The sequence below is a fragment of the Tympanuchus pallidicinctus genome, unplaced genomic scaffold (assembly GCF_026119805.1).
Source record: "Tympanuchus pallidicinctus isolate F22 unplaced genomic scaffold, pur_lepc_1.0 scaffold1, whole genome shotgun sequence".
NCBI lineage: Eukaryota > Metazoa > Chordata > Aves > Galliformes > Phasianidae > Tympanuchus > Tympanuchus pallidicinctus.
This window is the reverse complement of record NW_026294618.1, coordinates 13,705,252-13,725,512: the sequence shown is the minus strand read 5'-3', so window position 1 is coordinate 13,725,512 and position 20,261 is coordinate 13,705,252. Positions and strand designations below refer to the sequence as shown.

The 20,261-nt window shown below is 37.5% G+C and overlaps 1 protein-coding gene across 1 annotated transcript in view; it reads right to left on the bottom strand.

Annotated features, from left to right (window-relative positions):
• ROCK2 (Rho associated coiled-coil containing protein kinase 2) overlaps positions 1-20,261 on the bottom strand; it is a 91,502-nt gene that overhangs the window by 29,112 nt on the left and 42,129 nt on the right. Inside the window, exons 3-6 of the mRNA XM_052690171.1 lie at positions 14,842-14,942; positions 8,757-8,894; positions 5,730-5,990; positions 637-781 (exon numbers count right to left, since the gene is read on the bottom strand). Of these exons, the coding sequence (XP_052546131.1) occupies positions 637-781; positions 5,730-5,990; positions 8,757-8,894; positions 14,842-14,942 (645 nt within the window). The remainder of the gene's footprint in view (positions 1-636; positions 782-5,729; positions 5,991-8,756; positions 8,895-14,841; positions 14,943-20,261) is intronic.

Below are 20,261 nucleotides of genomic sequence, written 5' to 3'. Positions count from 1 at the left end.
TATCCCCAAAAGATTCTGCTTTGTACTTTGCATAATTACATGCACAGTTCCTCACAGTTCCTGTAATACTGATCTTCTGAGTATTTTAAGTTGCATATGACTCATGTCCTTAACTGATTATATTCTATGTTAGTTGCCATAGCAATCCAGTTTATTTTATTGGAAAATCCTGACACAAACACAAAAGAAAGAATCAAGCCATACTTCCAGAGACATTTTGACCCATCAGTAACAAATTGCTAGTACTGGGAGAGGAAGAAAAAGAAAACACAAAAACAAACAAAACAAAAGCAGTTCTGTCCTTCCCACTCATTTCCCATCTCTGTGTCCCTAACAACTCAATACAGACCTGAAGATGGCATAAGCATTTACTGAGACTGTGAGGTAGGCAATCCAAGATAAAAAATATTCTAAAAATTAGTTTTAAGCTGAACCAAGTCAGAGAACTCCTCGCTGTGCAAACACGCAGACAGCATAAGAGAGACAAAGCCAAGGGAACAGGGATGAAACAACTGCATCAATCAAGAGCCAGAAGCTGTTAGATAATGACGTACAACCAGCCCCTAATAGCAAAGCAAAGAGAGGCTCAGCACAGACTAAAACCACAACCTTTTTAGCAGAAGAAATTCTACTTACCAACCAGCATCTCAAAAAGGAAAACTCCTACAGACCACCAGTCACACTCCCGTCCATAATAACCATCACCCCCTTGTGATTTCAGAACTTCAGGGGATATGTAGTCGGGGGTTCCAACAGCCGTGTCACAGCGCACCATACCTGTCTGTGCAACAGCAACAATTCAAACAGCTCCGTTAAAACTGCTGCTCAGTCCTTACACAAAACTTCAGAAAGCCTATTAGTAGACCAGGAAAAAAAAAAAAAAGAAAGAAAAATAATAATCCAAAATATTTGGTTTGAGGTACACGTTTGAAAGCTCTGACTTTTATTCCAGAAACAGTCTGAACTGACAAATCCTGTTAACCCACTCTCCCCTTTGGCTACACTAAGCCATTTCTCTTGATAACAGCATTTCAAAAATGTGCACGTTTTGTAGTATTACCCTTGGTTTCAATATGAACAAACATGTGCTGTACTGGATAGTTGCTTATCTCATTGAATTCATAGAAGAGCTTCTGAATAACTTTGATTATTTAAGTCCTGCGTAGCATATACATAATATGTGTAATTCAAACAATACACCAAATTATAGGTAAATTCTTATAGTCACACCTTAAGTTGAAAGTAAAAGCTATTTTTAAAGAACAGGGCTTAAGAAAAATAAAGTAAAATATAACTGATTTTTATTAATGTAATGATTCTTTTATTAATCATTTATTAATGGTGTGATTATTTATCCTCTTTGCTTCACACTCTGCAGGAGCTAAATGATGTAGAAACATTGTCAGATATGGCAGCATGCTGCTTCAAACTTAGAGCCTTGTTGCCTTTAATGAAACTCACTGCATTCATTCCAGAGAGACCAGATGGATGAATGAAATTAAATCCCGGATAAAGCCAAAGAAGTACCAAAAATACACTCATCTGTGACTCTGCCACTCAGCCTAAAGCAATGTCCAAGTTACCTTTGAAAGTTCTCCATGCATTTTCCATCACCTTTGGCTGAATATTAGTACAGAATATTGGTAGGAACAACTGAAATGGAAATTCATGTTTAAGGAAATAAAAAGGATCATTTTGCTTTTGGAACTGCATTTACATGTAAAAATTAGACATCCAATTACATTATTCTTTTCACATAGAATACGAACTGCCAAAAACATTTATTTATTCAAAGAGAATATTGGAAGGTCATGAACCGGTACGCTAAAACTAAAGTGATGATTAAATACTGCAAAGACTTAAGCAGCACTGAAAACCCCTTCATTGTAAATGCTTATTTTCTTGTACAACGAAGAAGACGCTAAAGATGAAGCTGAAACATAAGGGGAGTTTAACTTCTCAGTTACAGCAGTTGAACTTCTGTTTTCTGTTTTCATTAAACAGATGTCAGCAGAAGAGTCCTGAAAGATTTCTCTGAAGACCACGGCTTTAGTCACAAGAGCTGTGTACTTAGACCAGCCTCATCTCCTCACCCAAGCACTTAATAACATCCAATTTCCCACTCCTCTGTAATTAATGCAGCAAAACAAGATCACCTTTTAATATTTCATACATGTTAATGTTTTATGAAGTCTTATGCAAACAAAGCAAAGGTTGTGCCAAAGAAAAGCCAGCCCTACCCAAGTCAGACAGCTGCTACACAGTGACAAGAAACCTTGTCAATTATCTTATGGATGCTGAAGAATTCCAGGTAATAACCCTAACTTTTCAGGCAAGATGTCGAAGGAGAACACATTTAAACAAAAATATTTTTACAGGCAAAAGGGGTTTATGTGCTCATGTCAGTTTTCAATGGGCTCTATTTCTCTTAAGCATGCGCAGCTCTCCCCACAGAACTCCCTACCTTCTGTCCCAGAAGTAGATCTGAAAATACATTACTGTCTTACTGAACATTCCAACATTCCTGTCATTCTCATTTATGCAATCATACTGTAAAAAACAAAAAACAAAACCTAGGTGTTGCCCTGTGTACATTTTTAAGTACTGGATATTCTTACTACAATAATCCTACAAGCTTCTGTGATCTGGCATCAAAGCCAAGTAAACAGGGAAGTCCCTTGTGTGCTACATGACATCTTGGCATACTGAACATTCTGTGAGATGACTTTTGCATTCTGCACTTCATCAGCTGAAGAGATCTGAAGGGTGCTGTTTTCTCTGGACAAAGTGTCAGTCCTGTCAGCCTCTGATGCCTGAACAGCACACAGTACAGCAGTTCTTTTCTCAGTAGTCTCAGGCTACTCTTTTACCTGAGGCTTTTCTCATCACCTCAGATGACACACCAAGGTGTATCTTGGAACTCCATCTGATGGAAGTTCCTGCAGATACCTGGGAGATTTGAACAACTGCAAAAGAAAAAGGTTGTCAAAGAGACAATATGCATTTATGGCTTAGGAAAATTTGGCTGTGAGGCTACTGCATTTCTCAGCACCTTACAGAACTGTAACATCTCTGAAGGCAAAGCAGTTCTGGTTTCATTCTCTGGAAGACCTCAGGTACACTTGAATGACTCACTGTCTTGGAACAAGGCTAAAAATGAGGCTTTAATTCCCTCATTAATATCTTATCAGCAAACAAGAACTGGAGAGTGCTGGTGCAGGCATGTCAGGATAGTACAGATCAGGTGTTAATGCTACTCTCAGGTTTGACTACCACACTACCAACAACGAACTGAAGTAAGAAGGATTCAGTGCAGTCCTGGAGGAGCATCAAGGAGAAACAGGCATCCTGCTGAGCAGAGGATCAGACCAGATGGCCTCCAACCTCAACCATTCTGAGACTCTGTGAAATAAACTGAGTAAGAAGACGAACGTGTTTAATCTTTCAGCTCAGCTATCTGAGGAAATGATCCCAAGTGGTAAATGGCTTCCTTTTGCTCCTATTTCTTTGCAACAGATATCCTTTAAGCCTGTGCTTTCCTGAAAGTTCAGTCAGCAGAAGCCACAGTTACATACAGACCTGACAGCATCCAGCAGTTGATGCCCCTACAACACTCTCAGTACTCAGTCATGATACTGTCTAGCTTATTACTTAAAGAAAACCTAACAAATAGAGTCTGGTGAAACCTGCATTGGGATTCTTTTTATTAAACCTTTGAGGCCAGCCCCATCCTTTACTCAATTACAGATATTCACCTTGTAATGGATTAAAAAAAAAAAACAAAAAAAACAACAACAAACCATCACAGTCAAGTTAAATAAATGGGCCAATTCCTTTTATGTTGGAAAACATCACTGAAAGACTAAACAATTCTTTCCACATACTAAGGAGGAATTCTGCTGCAAGTGTCTGGGCTGGCTTGGACAACAACTTAAGAGAACACTCATTTCAATCCCCCAGCAAGTACTAAAAAAGTTCGTCTTCCAAACTGTGTCTCTCACCAAACTGAAGCAGAGTTCTCCTCAGTCTCGACAGCATGAGGAAGATATGCACAACTACTAAAAGAACTCCGAGTCAGAAAAAAATAAATAAGTGCTGGGTAAGCATACATTTTCTAGAAATCATCTTGCCAACATCAATATTATGTTTACGCAGCTGGGATGTGTTCATGTTTTGTAAGAAGTAGCATGAGATTTGGAGACAGTCCAGCGCCTCTCAACTTCTAAAGCTTCCTGTATAAAATATTTTCGCCATTCCACAGAGTCTGAGAAACATTTAGAACTTAAAATTTAGCCAATTAAAATTTAACTTCATTAGGAGATCACCCATTTGTTGATGATGCCTCATCTAAGCTGGAGCTTGCTATAGCAAGAGATATGCAAGCAATCTCACATTTACAACATGATCGACCACATTTTAAAATTTCATTTTTTTAGAACTAAACAAACAAACAAAGCAGCTTAAGTTCACCACTTCTAGGCTCCCTAAAGTACCACAAGCACTTTTTATACTAGATCAACATTATGAATTTTTGAAACTTTTTTATTACCTCTTCTGATGAACATTAGATTCCCCTGAGACTCAACAGTCTAATTGGTGAAATTATTCACAATAATAATTTAAAGATTAAATTAAGAGATCAAATACACCTTTTCACTTCTCTAGTTAAAGTAAATACTGTCCAGTAAAATACAGGCAACTAAATAATGAAAGTGGAAGTAAATGTCCTTAGAATAACAATATCAGCACAACAGAGGTCTCAATAAATAGCTGCATTTGTTCAGCAGTAATATATTGACATTTGAAAGAAAAGGAAAAAAAAGGAAAGAAAAAGCATTTCTAGATAGAAATATATATATTAACTTAATGCAAATGCAAACTAATAGATTGCAGAGATTATACTAAATGCAGCCTAAATAACACAGAAAGAATTTAACACACTGAAGCAAATAAGCTTAAAAAGGATAAACAAAGAAACTCTTCAAAGGCCTGATAAGTGATAACATACAATCATACACAGTTTATGAGAATCTGTTATAATTTCACAAGAAGAATATACTGTGTAAATTGCACGATACTGTTTGTCATGGAAGATTTAAAAGCACAAATTACAAAGATAGTCTCCTACAGGAATACATGTAGTACATCTGTTAAACATACAGTAGTTACACTTATGCAACCTCATTAGAAAACTGCATTTGGCTGCAGATGATAAAATCTAGACAGTTAAAATATGACATTTTGACTAATAGCTAACAAATTTTAATCTTTAGATCACATACCACTGCTGCCTTATTGTGACCTCAGTTTAATGACCACTAGAGGATGCTATGAGAACAATCAGAAAAAAAAATAGGGCCTGTATCTGCTATAAAATAATATCTTTTATAGAAAACTGTCAGCTTATGAACTGTTCCAAGGTTGCTAATATTGAAACTAGGAGCTGTCTAATAAACTTGGCAAAGAAATGAACCCCAGAAATTCACAAACGCATGCTTTCAAAAGTGACCAAAAATAAATTTATTTCCCCCTTCCATGTGCCAGAACAATTTATTACAGACAATGTTCAACTATTTAAAGTACTCCTGTATTTAAAGATAGGAGACAAGAAACAGCTTTCCAACCAAGTGGACCATTTGATAAGCATTCCTTTGGGTATTGTAACTCAAGTGAAAGTATCCTTAGAATTACAGTCTCATAGATGATAAATTATTCAGTTGCATACTTACTTCATCCATTTTCATGCAAGTGCCAAAATCTGCCAGCTTCAGGTGCCCATGTTTATCTAATAGCATATTGTCAGGCTTCACATCTCTGTGTATCAAGCCCATGGAGTGAATCGCATCAAGAGCAAGAACAACTTCGGCTGTATAGAACTTGGCCCATTTCTCAGGCACATCATAATTGCTCATAAGGTTTACAAGATCTCCTCCTGGCATGTATTCCATTACCATGTACAAGTATTTGTCATCTTGAAAGGCACAAAAAAGCTGTGAAATGGAAAAATAAATTAGGAAAAAGAGCAGCTACTTTTCAGAGACATTTAGGAGAAATAATAAAGTACCTGAGGTTTCATTAAACCTGAGTGTACAATTTTTACTGATGTAAAATAACTTTATTTTTTATATTCAAATAATCTACGTTTCTAATTATGGCATAAACCTGAATTTTACTTGAAACTTCAGAAATCCCTACTTTTACAGGAAATGAAAAAGATTTCCTGGTTACATCAGTAGCATGACTATCTACATTGCTGTGTTTCTTGACATAAAAGATATCTCTACAACTGAAAATGCAAAATATTAAATCTGAGAAAGCAGGCGTCTTCACAGAATCACAGAACTGTAGGGGTTGGAAGGGACCTCCAGAGATCATTGAGTCCAACCCCCCTGCCAAAGCAGGTTCCCTACACCAGGTGTAGGGATTGTCTCGCAACAATCTTAACATAATTGAATAGTGAATAGTATGTTAGTCTGCTTTTGAGTTTCACATACTATAAATTTAGATATAACATCTCCATATAGATTTATAAAAACGTATGTTAATGCTGACTTTGTCCTAAACTCACACACATATTGAAATGAGAAAAAAATTAAATATGGTTGCAAAATCTAAAGGACTTAACAATGAAATTACAGTTTGATTGATATTGCAGCTGCTATCTTCTTACAGGGATGACAGTAAGTTCAGCTTCTTTAAAATGTACTTTAGACTTTGAGGAGAGAAATTTCAAAGAATTTCACTCAGCAGTGAAATATGGGAGACCACTGAAGGCAGGAAAATTATTACAGAGATAGGACCTTCAGAGTAAAATTTACTGCTCATTGGTGAAAGAAGACTTGTGTTACAAACACACATTACTGCATACACATACATATAACATTGTATTTATTTTGCAAATGGACAGTATATAAAACATAGAACATAAACATCTATTTAATCATTAAAGGCTGAACTAAAATCCAAAATAGTCTCTGTATTCCCACATATAAAGGTGTTTATTTAACACAGTGATAAATCACAATCCTTTATACAGCCTTATAATGCCTTTAGACAGCACTTTCAGTATCAGTCCTTAGGGATTTTATAAAATCAACGTTATCTAGGGCTCTGCTTTCACCTCTTCTTTCACATGAAATAGAAGGAGCAGGGAAGCTGTGCCATTTGTCCCAGTTTCTGCTCAGAACAGGACTGACGTTTTCATAAAACCAGCTCCAATCCCCCTGGACCAAAGTATTTATATACATCACACCCGTACTCTTCACCGCAGAAGGCACAAATTGCAACCACATTTTGATTCATTTAACATGGACAGCCTGATCTAGTGCTTGGTTTAGTGTGTGGCAACTGCCCATGGCAGGGGGATTGAAACTAGATGATCTGTGCAGTCCCTTCCAACCCAAGCCATTCTGATTCTGTGATTCTATCACCTTCTACATACACATATATATTTATATCATGCCTACTACACTATCCCTTGATAACTGTCATACATCTATTTTCAGTTGCATGTTTAGTTGAATTGTAAAAACTACAAATACCTCCAGATGTTTGTCAAAAAACTGCAGCAGTAAATTAGTCTATTTTGTTAAGTATTTCTACTGAATTCAAGTAAGAACACAGAATGTGCTCACAAGAACAGAACATCTACATGAAAAAAGTTACGAACGGCTTCTTGCATATATAAGGAATATTATGGAAAAAACATGGAAAGCCTAAAGCATAACTTTACTTTCCAAAACTACAGGAGCACAGCAATGTATCAGAGAGGGTTTAAATGTTTTAATTATTTAACAAACTAAAATGGTAACATTTTTTCACTAAATATATGCTTTCACTATTTAATTAATTGGTGTAACCTTATTAATTGGTGTAATTTACCAAATATAACAAATTGCAGTATTTAGCACTAATCCTTCCCAAAGGGATAATCCAATTTACAAACGTGATAACAAATACCATGAGATGGATGCAAGCAATGATTTCTAAGAACATTTGAGAAAGTCAACTCTCCATCAGCTGAGGGATATTACTTCTGAGCTGAGATGCAGTAACAGACCACTGAATAGAAGATGGTTTCAAGCAAAGCACTGATAACAGTGCTTTGTCTTGTAGGAGACCTGGACTGTGCACTCCTTCATCTACAATACTGCAGACAGAAAGCCACTAACAACTTAAAGCATTCATAATACTGAATTCTAGTGATCAAGTGACCATATCACCAGGAAAGACTGGAAATAAAGCTGACATTTGTTTCTACATTCATATGCAGAATTCTTCCTAGCTGGAATGTTATCTTACCTCCCTATTATTCCAAATAGAATCACCGAATCATTGGATTTGGAAGGGACCCTTAAAGGTCATCCAGTCCAACTCCCCTGTAATCAGCAGGGACATCTACACTAGATCATGTTTCTCAGAGCCCCTTCCAGCCTGACCTTGAATGTTTCCAGGTTGGAGCATCCACCACATCTCTGGGCAATTAGTGCCTGTGCTTCAGCACCCTTATGGTTACTTCTGTACTTCAGAATTGTAATTCCATGGTATGATGTATTTGTAGTGACCAAAATGCAATTTAATCTACCTTCTAACATAACCAAACACAGAAAACTCATTGAAATTTCTGTAAACATACATCTTAAAGAAATTATGATCTGAATTTAAACCCATTATTTGAGCTTAGTTGTAAATTCAAGTCTAGGAAAGGTTTATGCCTTTATTACTATCATTATTTTACTGTCACGCATCTTCCTTACCTGAACCACCCATGGACTATTGGCAAAGGCCATGATATCTCTTTCTTCCCAGAAAAAGGCTGAATCTGATCTCTTGATCATTTCAAATTTACTAAGCAGCTTCATTGCATAAACCTTCTGTGTCATTTTATGGCGAACCTAGTGGTTGAAAAGAAGCAACAAACTTTAAGATGTCTTACAAAAAAACAGTAATAATGTGTACCAACATATCACATTTCTCCTATCTGCAAACTACTTGCTGGGATGCAAGGTCTTCACATCTTCACACATTCATATTAAGAACTTGAGATTTTCCAAACCTGAGAAGAAAAACCTGAGAGCTGCTCCAAAACACATAGCAGTAGTGGGATATGGATACCAAGTGAAGATATGCCACAGCTCAGCCAACTGCTGCAGCTGCTGCTTAACCTCAGAGGAGCACTCTATGGAGGACACAGGAAGGACGCGCCACGGAGCCACAGACACTTTCGTAGGCAGATGTTTCACTGAAGGTGAACCAATGTATGACTGTATGTTTTTTGTCATTATGGCTACAACCATAAAAACAAGGGCTGTCTTTAGAAGCCTGCTTACTCAAATTGAAACTGATACAAAAAATCTTCAGAATCAGAAACATACACCTTCCTATTAAGAGCAGGTCTGCTCTTTGCATTTTCTGAGTGAATATACCAACTTCAAGTCACTCAATACTAGAAAACCAACATAATAATAATAATTACGCTTATAGTAGAAAATGAAAATGTTTTTCGGTGCTCCATTCAGAAGTTTCATCATGTAAGAAGAAATAACTCTTTTGGAAAATTGCATCTGAATATGGACATGAAATGGAATCTTAAAACACAGGCAGTAATGTTAACAAAGCACTAAATTAATACTACATACAAAGCAATTACTATTTTAACATTGTTGAGCATTCCTGGCATAAATCAAGGTGAGGACCACTCATCTATGAGGTGTCCGAATTTGCAGGAAAAAAAGACATTAACTCCTCCTTAAGTTTTTGCATGTTTTCAACTTCTGAAAAATCAATTAATATTTTTGACATCAAAATCAAAAGGTTAAGATCTTCTGCTGCATTTTCCAACCTAAGGTTCAGTGAGATAAATCATATCCTCCAAACTGTTACTTAGGCACAATGTCCAACTTAACTGTGTTACATGTGACAGTGTTTATTAGGCTCTTTTTTTCCTGCATAGATCCAAGCATTTCAATTCATTGTATCTGCAGCACTGAGCTTCACAGAAGCACCTATGTGGTTTAACACCATGGGAGCAATAGCCTCCTGCTCCTGGGGAGCTGTAAACATTCATGCTGCTGCTTGAGTCAACAGGGGTGATTTTTACAAACAAAAGAAACAAAGGTTAAAAAAAAAAAGTCTCAGAAGGAGTGAAGACATGGATAGAAATAAGATTATCCGTCAGGCTGTTCCCAATCTACTGCTTCCAAATTTGGAGCTTTTTCGTCTCAAGATACAGGTTAAGACTTCAAAATTTTACTCTTAGCACCCTGTACAGTTTAACACTGGCCAACAGCTTTTTCTGTATAACTAGATCAAAAAGCTTCCAACCAAACCTCAAAACAGCAGCACACTACCTACGTGCTCCAAGCACATTAACAACTTGACAGTAAAGGTGTCTTCAAAGAAGATTTTGAAAATGACCTCCCTGCCATTTTCTAATCCTGGAAAATTTATTTACAAAGAATTGGTAGTACACCACAAACTGCGCTCCGTATCACAGGGCTTTGGTAATCCTGTTCAAAAACAGAAGAAACACAAAGACAAGCAACCTCAAGGAAAATATTCTTTAATTGCAAAAGCATTTTCTGTGAATCTGCACACACTTCTCTACTGCCTTTTAGTAGTTTATGGTTCCTAACCATTGTGCAGTCTTGCCTGGGTGTGATTAGTAAAGCTGCCTTCATTTACAAGAATAATTATCTCCAATTGCTCAGAAAAAAATCTCCAAAATTCAGCACAGCCTCAAGAAAGCACGTGTATAGGAGGAACAAAAGAAACTGGTCTTCTCTGTCCTCGCACCCCTTGTGTACACCTCTCCAAGGAAGTACCATCAGGTTATTCTTTGCCTGAATTGTTTCTTGAAAATTTTACCATGGGTTGTTCTGGCTGACTGTGCCCTGGGCATGCCTGGAAGGTGAACAGCCCCACCAGTGATAGGAGTTCTTGTATCACCAGCATAGCCCCTGAAGATGCTGGCCACTGGTTCTTTCTCCAAAAGCTATATTTGTACATACACATATTGGCTCAAATAACAGATTATTCATGTATTAAACTGTCACGATGCTTTACTTTCTTCCAAGTGGTTAAATGAACTGCCAAATTTAAACTGTAGCTCACCAGAGTAACTCTTAAAATAGGTAGGAAAATCCCTTCATGCCATCAGCATAAAGTAACGTGGCCTTGTTTAACTTATGAAAATGCATTAAGAAATAAGAATTTCCTTCTGCTTTGTTTCACTAGGGACAGACAAAACCATTTCTATCTAAGACTTTCAGAAAACCAGTGTGCAGAAAATACATTCATAATTTCTACTGCATTCACATCGGATGACAATCTGTAGGCCAAAAAAAAAAACCTGCACAAAACAACCATCAGATCACATACACAGTACTGACAATGGTACCAAATTTTTATCATGGAAGGAAATGAAAATCCTAGGATAGAGTTGTGGAATGAACTCTCAGGCTCTGAAATAAGCACAGATTTCCTAAATCACTTATTAGAGCCATAGGAAGCGACAGATAAGGGACGAAAAACCTGCGGGTAGCAGAGCACGACTGCTTTAACTGCACTACTACATCAGCTGCGGCTGGGGAACAAAACCTCACATACAAAGCATTTCCTGGAAAAAAACCAAAGCAGCACCTGGCTGTGTGTGCTATGACAGTCACTGGTTTCCAACGCCGAGAAATCCCACTGTATACAGACTGTCACCCAGCCCAACTTTAACTACCCAAATAGAAGGTGCTGGCTAGCCTTCAGTTCCAGCATTCAACCATGTCAGTCTGCTGTCACTGCTGTTACAGGGCTGTGTAACAAGACCTGAGCAAAGGAAACAGTAAGTAGTTTCAGTTTCAAACCAAGAGGATTCTTCCTAAAGTAAAAGCAGAAGAGGCACTCGGGATGTGCTTTCATTAATTAATGCTTCTGCATAAACCAGAAGCAACATATATAGCACCATAATTCAATTTTTAAGTCTGCTCTAGACACCAAGACCTTTTATTCATGCCACTACGTAAGAGAAGTGATCTGGCTGCAGACAGGAAATTCTTAGCAAAGGAGAAGGCAAGCATAGAATTTAATGCTTCTGAGTTTTTAAAATGCCATACTGGAGCTAAAAACTAGGGGAAAAAAAAACAAGAAGGAAGTAATAACTGAGTATTCTACACTATATATTAGCATGCTCATTCTTTTGTCTTGTTGTGTTTAAATATTACAAATAATAAAGGATTGTGCTGCATGAATCTATTCACAATGGCACATGCTGATAACATGATATTCATGAATTTTACTCACGTAGTCAAACATATTTTATTTATGGTCCTTTCTGTGTTTAGCCACCAGTGAAGCAGATTTCTATTCTGATCACAGAACGTGTTGAAAAATATTTTGATTACTGCAAATCTATCATCTGCAACTGTGGTGTTAACATTACAAATGGAGTAGAAATAGATATAGCTTAACTCAATAGCTTGAACTTGTATCATACCTTGTGAGGCAAAAAATCTAGGTATGTATGCTCTCATCACCAGCTAATATTAGTTCAGATCAACAGTGGTATTTATTAACCCATTGGTTTTTAGCTGTGAGACATTACAGCACCATTGTTTCTACTTATACTTGTTACATTCCAGAAAGAGAACGTGCTCTCAAGCTGGCATAAAGCACAGAAGAGCTCTATATGAACAGAAATTTTGGTCCAGTGTTATTCATTTTTAGCTTTTTTATTCTAGGGGCCAACTTAAAGTAAACAGAATTAAAAGCAAATCCCTCTGACCAAGTTGCTGCGCATTTCAACATTCCATTGTAATGATTAACCACATGAGAGCTGAAGATTGTCTTCAGATTACGCCAGGTAACTGGCTGCAGGACTCACTGCTGTGAACAATCACCTCTGCCTTACAACTTGACAAAGGTATGCGTGACACGGTGCAGTAACACAAAAAAATGTACAGTTTTCATTCCAAACCATAACAAATTAAGAATTTCTATTTAAAACTTATCAAGCAAATTAAAAAAAAAAAAAAAATCAATAATTTGAAAAAAACAAAACAAAACAAAAAAACAAAAAAAATCCCCCAAAACCCGTAAATGCTCACAAAGTCACAAATACATATAAGAAATCCAAAAAGAAAAAGCTAACTTCTGTTATTGGTGTTCTCCATTTCTCATTTCCTTCCCTCCCCAGTAGATGGGAGAGGAACTCCAGTCCTTACAATATGATTCTTTTTTTTCTGATTTCTGCTCAAGCACATGGTAAAGGAACATCTCAAAAGCATCTCTAATAGATGCTCTCTCTAGTAGATGCTAGACGTGGAAAAATATAATGAAAAAGGTCTAATAAAATAGCTTAAATGAAACATTTGATAATTGCTGTAAAGACAGAGAGGCCTAAGAGCAGACTGCTTTTTACAAAGCTCCCTGCAGCCACTTTTTCTCAAGTACACAGGGTTCTGCTGACAGTTTTGTTTTTCTTTTTAATCTCTTGCCAGCAAAGATATAAAAGCAATACACCCATTAATTCTTTAAAGTCTTGATTGAAAACATCATCTCTGGAAATATCCCTCTTTATCTTCCATGAATTCTTCTGGATAGAAACAAAGAGCAGCTGACCCAGGAAGAAATAGGGAAGAGGGAGATACATTCCCATGTTACCACACTGGGATGAAGACAGATTAAAAACCAAAATACATTTATAAAACCTCTGATTGAATTTTGTTAACTGCCACATATGAATCAAATCTAAACTCGCATTTATCCATGAGGCACAGAAATAGTGTTAGGCTAACCACAGCCTTCCCTTACTCCAATTTTCATTTTACCTTGAAAAACACAGCCAGGAAGAGTAAGCAAAGAAAAGTTTTACCTTTTTACATTGTATTAAGTGGCAACCAGGGATCCACTACTTAATTCATCTAATACATCAAGACTTTTGCAACTATTTTGAGACAAAACTGCTTAAAAAAGCCTTACTGGTCCTCTTGGTTTGAAACCGAAACTACTTACTGTTTCCTTTGCTCAGGTCTTGTACAAAAAAGCCTTACTGGTACAGAACAATCAAAACTACGTCTGTCTATGGTAGCAACTTTCATCAAGTCACTGCTGCAAGGTACACAAGAAATAAATAATAACTACACAAAAAATCTTAAAAGCCTGCTTTTTTCTCCCCATTTCCATCCACTCTCACCAATGCCAGTAAAGAACATACAAATAACTTTATAGATGAGTAATAAATTTATGGCAATTATACATGGGGCACATTGTACAAGCTCTTCAGACACAAGAACTTGCAACATTCCCCAACAAAGCACTGCTCTCCACAAACGTTTTATGATTTGGTGGTATGATTTTCCCTGCTTCCTAGCACAAAGCCAGCACTCAGCAGTAAAATGTCAGAGACATGCCAAAAAACCTCTGCCAATGAACATTTTAGTTACCTTGTGGCAGCAAGTTAACCACCTTCAATTCCTGCAAATTAGCAGGAAGAGTAAAACAACAGTTTTTTCTGCACGATTAGCTTGTTCTTTAATTGAATGATTTCAGACATTCTTATATTTTAATGCTTGTGCCCACGAAAAAAAAAAAAAAAGAAAAGATGTTTTGAACTACCTGTTACATTTTGCTGAAAGCATGGTAAAATATTTTCCAAATCCTTTCCATCCAATCTATTATGTTTTAAACTTACTTATTGCTTACTATGCACAGAAATGACTCAGGATACAACAGAAATGTTTTCAACTTTAACATTCTCTGTAAGAATGCATTTTTAGATCTAAAGCATGTAAGAGTGAAAAGAGTTTTACTACAGCCATAAATCTGTTAATCAACAAATCATCCCTTTCTTACCAGCTGCACTTCTCCAAAAGCCCCTCTTCCAATCACCTTAACAACATCATAGTCTTCAGCTTTCATTTGTAAAGCTCGTATTTTTTCCACAATCTTCTCATCTAAAACAAAAGAAACAAAAGATGTGATAATGCACGTATTAACAAAATACACTCATTTTCTGTAATACCTGCCACCCAGAGTCAAAAAAGGCATTTTTATCTAATGTTTATAGCCTTCCTGGCAACCTTTGAAATCTGTAGTCACCACAAAAAAAAGTCCCTTTCAATATCATTTGGCAAACAATAAACGGTAACAATTGAAATTTCTTTCAGATTTTGCCAGTTCTCATTCTACACCCCCTATTATCAGGAACAGCTTCCAGAAAGACCCTGGTAATGACAAGAACCAGAGATAACGTGAATTTTCATTCATTCATTGATATTTACTGTGCTGCCACAATCAATTGACACAGGGGAGTGAAGTGTCAGCTGCATTCATAAGCACTGCAGGTGCAACCTGCTCCTGCACAGCTGGAGGGTTCAACAACAGTCAAATCATGAGGAACACAACTCAACCTTCACATTCAACTCCAGGCTGCATCACGCACGGATTTCAGATCTATGTATTATTCCATACGACATTAAAATTCACTTTCAGTGTGGTGATGCACCTTCTGGCCATCTTGAAGTGCTTTCTGTAGTGTTCACTGCTGGCGTAGTTTTATACTTTTAAAATTAGATCTACAGTATTATGTTCAAGGATCCTATGGTGCAATTTTCTTCAGATGAGCTCTCCCCTTTTTTTTTTTTTTTTTTTTTAGGGAGGGTGGCAGTTAAAGGAATCTGCAAAGAAAGCCAGTGAAATTCTGACCCCTGACAAATTCCAAGAACGTGCAAGGTCCAAGACTTTAATTTCGTAAATGCAGCATGCTAGTGAATGCATTCCTGGCTAAACACATTTAAAAATCCATTCTTATTGCAAGAACAAACAATAATGGAAGCAGTGAATGGAATCCACAATACTAGAGGCAATCTGTCTTGGAGTGCCAAGTCTTGATGCTTCCCCCCCCAGATATTTATAGCAAGAACATAAGAGAAAGAAGGTTGGCTTGATCAAGACCCCTACCAGCAGAAAACAATAAATTGTATGAAGAGCTGCAGACGCTTACATTCAGAGAGCAGTAGATGCACATATTGTGAGATTCCTGCTTAGGGTCAATAACTACGGAATTTGATCCTAAGAAAGGAATTAAAAGGGACTTCAGACTTAATGAGGGAAGAAGGCATGAGAGAAACAATTAATTCTGTATGACTTTAAGATGAGATCGTCAGTGGGAAGTTAATGATAATGAATATCTGGTAAATAGCTTAACCATTTCTACATACTCTCGAAGGGCATCCTGGAAGAATACAAGCAATCCAGGAGACTCCCAACCATCAAGATGATTTATTTTAATCCAAACAAGCAACTAATCCAGCTGGGGAGACACTCAAATATGTTGCTCATGAACAATGAAGAATTGGTGAGGGATGACAAAAATCAATGTCAGCCTTGGCTGAAGCAAGTGCAAGTCGGTGGAATTTAAGATCCTGAGAAAACTGAGGAGGGCAAGGAGCAGACCCTATACTTCAGGAGAACAGACTACAGTTTGTTCAGGGGGGTTACAGGCAGGATCCTGTGGGAAGTTGCTGTGGAGGGTAGAAGAGTGGGTTGATCTTTGAAGATGACGTGTTCAGAGCATAAGAACAGTCTGTTCTAGTTAGCTAGAAATCAAGCAGGCATGGCAGAGAGCCAGACAGGCTGAATGGGTAACCCCTGCCTCAACTCAAGCACAAAAAGCAAAGGTTTGAAATGCACAAACAGGACTAGGCTACCCAGTATCCAGCAAGAATGTCCCAGACATGCAAGGACAGAACTGAGAAAGGAAAGAGGTGAGTTGAAATTAACCAGTTATGAAGGGGAATAAGCTTTGATACAGTAATAAAACAAAGAACAAGGCAAACGTGGGCCCACTGCTCTCAAGAGCACAGTGGATTTAATGGTAAAGATTACAGAGATCAAGGTAACCATGTCTTTTTTACTTCTGACTTTATTGACAAGGCTAGTATGCCACCCAGCTCCCTGAAGCAGAATGTGGGACAGCAAAGCAAGCAGCGAACTTGACACATCCTCTGTGCTGGGACAAGAGAGGATACATTTGAGGTTGCTGAAGGAGCCAATCAACACTGTTAGCCAGCTGCTTGCCTTCTCTGAAAGGTCACTGTAACTGGGGAAGACTCCTGATGACTGGGTAAAGGTCAAGCATCACGTCTGTCTTGAAATCAGAGCAATAAGGACAATCCAGAAAACTACAGGCTGGAATCACAGTCTAACCTCATTCCCCCAAGAGAATGGAGCAAATCCTTCTGGAAGTCACTTTTCAAGAACACGATGGATAAGAAAGAACAGGAATGGTCAAGATGGATCTACTAAGAATTAACCATGTTTGATCAATATTATTGCTTTCCATGATAAGAAGGAAGAGCAGTACACATTTCCTTCTCTTGATTTGGCATGGCTTTCAACACAACATCTCAGTGAACCTTTGTAGCCAAACTGGGGTGACATGAGAATGCATGGAGAAATATCAAGATGAGTGGAAATACAACACAGGTCAGTTGTTCACCAATCCAACCGGTTGCCAGTTACAAATGGCACAACTTCAGGATTGCTATCAATGACTATGGTTTTACTAATGGCTCAGAAGATATTATCAGTTTTCTCTTTGCACATTCATTGATAAGATGGTAGGGAGCACTTGAAATATGGGAGGGCAGAGCTGTTCATAAGAGAGAACTGGAAAGGCTGAAACCACACAAAGATCAACAAAGCCGAATTCAGGGCCTTGCATCTGGGATAGAACCATACAGTAAGTAGTATGTGCTCAAAGCCACCAACCAGAAAATACCTTAAGAAAGAGGACCTGAGAGCTCTAATGGACAACAAGACGAACACATAAACAAGCATTAAACCTCTGCAATGACTGCATCCCAGGCTGTTTTGGTAAACACATAGCCAGTAGGTCAAGTGCTATGACTGTTCTCCTCTTTGTTACTTATGAAACCACATCTGGAATGTTGTATCTAGTTTTGGGTTCCTCAGTGCAACAAAAATCCTAAAATACTCCTTGGCTGATGGAAGGCCACCAAGATGCTGGCAGGTGGAACCACACAACGTACTCTGAGATGATGAGAGAGTAGGGAAAGAATCCCCAGAAAGAGAATGGTCACCACAGGCACAGACTGTCCAGTGGAGCTGCAGAAACTCCATCCTTGGAAATTGTAAAATTATTCAACAGCACAAGGCCCTGAACAACCTGATTTAACACCTGGAGTGCCTTTGAGAAAAGAGTTGGACCAGTCGACCTCAAGAGGTCCTTCCCAATATAAACTACTGTAAGATCCCAGGATTCTGCCAGCTTTCATTGCCACTAGTATTGTGGAACATACATCAGCAACTGAAAAATTCTTCTTCTGGGAAAAAGAGTAGGTACCAGGGGATAGAGAAGATAAATAATATTAAAAAAACCTTCAGAATAATCAGGAAAAGAATCTGTCTGTAGAGCTGTAAGGGTAAAGGCAATTAAAAATGTAGAACTTGAGAAATGTGCTACATTTTGTGTACCAATAAGACTGTGAAGAAATCCAGACTGTGAACAGGAAAAGAAGTTGAGAGAATGTTTTCTACAGCAGATCACAAAAGCTTAGACAGGAAGCATGGGACAGAAACAGTGGTTCTCTCATACCTAGTTTATTATTTTGTTCATAATGTGAACAAATTTTGCAATTTATGAAGACTGTGCTTTAGAAACTTGCTTAAATACAAATCAAAAGCTTTGGCACATGATAAGGAGGATCAATGCAAATTTACAGGAAGCAGCAGTAGAGGAGTATCTGCATATTTCAATTCAAAGTGAATGTGCTGTTCTCTGATATCTTTGAACACAGAATGTCACATCTCATAAGGGAAAGAAACCACATGAATTTATTTTCAGATGTTTGTGATGTTTCAAGTGTTTTGAGATGTGTGAAATGGCACAGATTTAAATACATAAGGGTAAGGTGCAGTCCTACACAGCTCCATTATTGGTCAGAACCTCAGGAAATTGCACTCAAAATATAATGCAAACATGAACAATTCTAATACAGTCCCAGAGAAATTCTTGAAACATCAGATATTGTAGCCAAGCATGTATTATGTATATTAAATATACACTATCTATAAGTATATATAACGTATGTATATGTAAACAAATGAGATGGCAACTAGAAATTAATACTTTTATCATTGCTGTCTACTGTAAAGATAGTCCACTAAGATTTAATGATCTTAAAAAAAAAAACAAACAAAAATCTACAAAGATATTGTAGGGTAGTTACAGAGGTGAACTTTTCTCATAAAGTTTAACAGATAGGGAACAAATAAAGCATTGGAACTAACTAATTTGAAGCAAAAAACAGGCTGCAAGAAGGCAAGTTCAGAAAAAATCCTGAAGCAATGTCACGTTTGCAGCACGCTGAATCATGATTTTGTTCAGGTATCACATAACATGACCTAACTCAAGGTATGGGAGACCTTTCCAACACTACACTTTTGCTGTTGGATTGAATCTTCAGGTTACATGAATCTCTGTGCGCACAGATACCAGAGAGTGTATGCTACACTTTCATGAATTTGCAACAACAGAAACCCAGCAGAAGAAAAATACCAAGTTAAAATGAAGACACTAAGATGGACTGACTGCCTAGCCTCAGAATATAACTGAATCATATAAATTCTTGTGACATTTGAGATAAAATTCCTAAAATATGAAAACATCACCACCTATTCTTTTTTAACAAAGAAAGGAATGCTAGATAGCAGAAGTGTTTTAAGACAGCTTTTGATTTACTACTTTAAAATGGCACTATAACCTTTAAACAAATGAAGCTTAACTTTCTGAAAGGGCAGAGCGCCTGGATCAGTCACTGACAGCTGGCTGCAAGAATGCAGCTGAAGGTTACTAGTGAAAATGGAATAAATTCCTAACTAGAAGCACAAAGTGGGGTGCCAGGGCAAGCTTTCCCTACCTTAAGAAGAAAAAAAAAAAAAAAAAAAAAAAAGTACTATATCCAGGTATTATATGTATCGGAGAGTTCTAGAGCATGTATATAGGAGAAAGAGGAAAGAATGCAATGGAGTGAAATTTGACTATGTCTGATCTGTAAGAATAATTCAGCGAGTGCTATGGAGCACATTAAGTCAGAAGTTGCTGCCCTGGGCAAAAGTCTGTCTGGAAGTTAAACTGAAGCACAGCCAGGAAATGCTTCAATCTCACATCCTCCCAAAGACACAAAAAAAGCACAAAGAGAAACTAAGATAGCTATGCACTGATGTGTGTGGAGAAGGCAAGGTGCGGG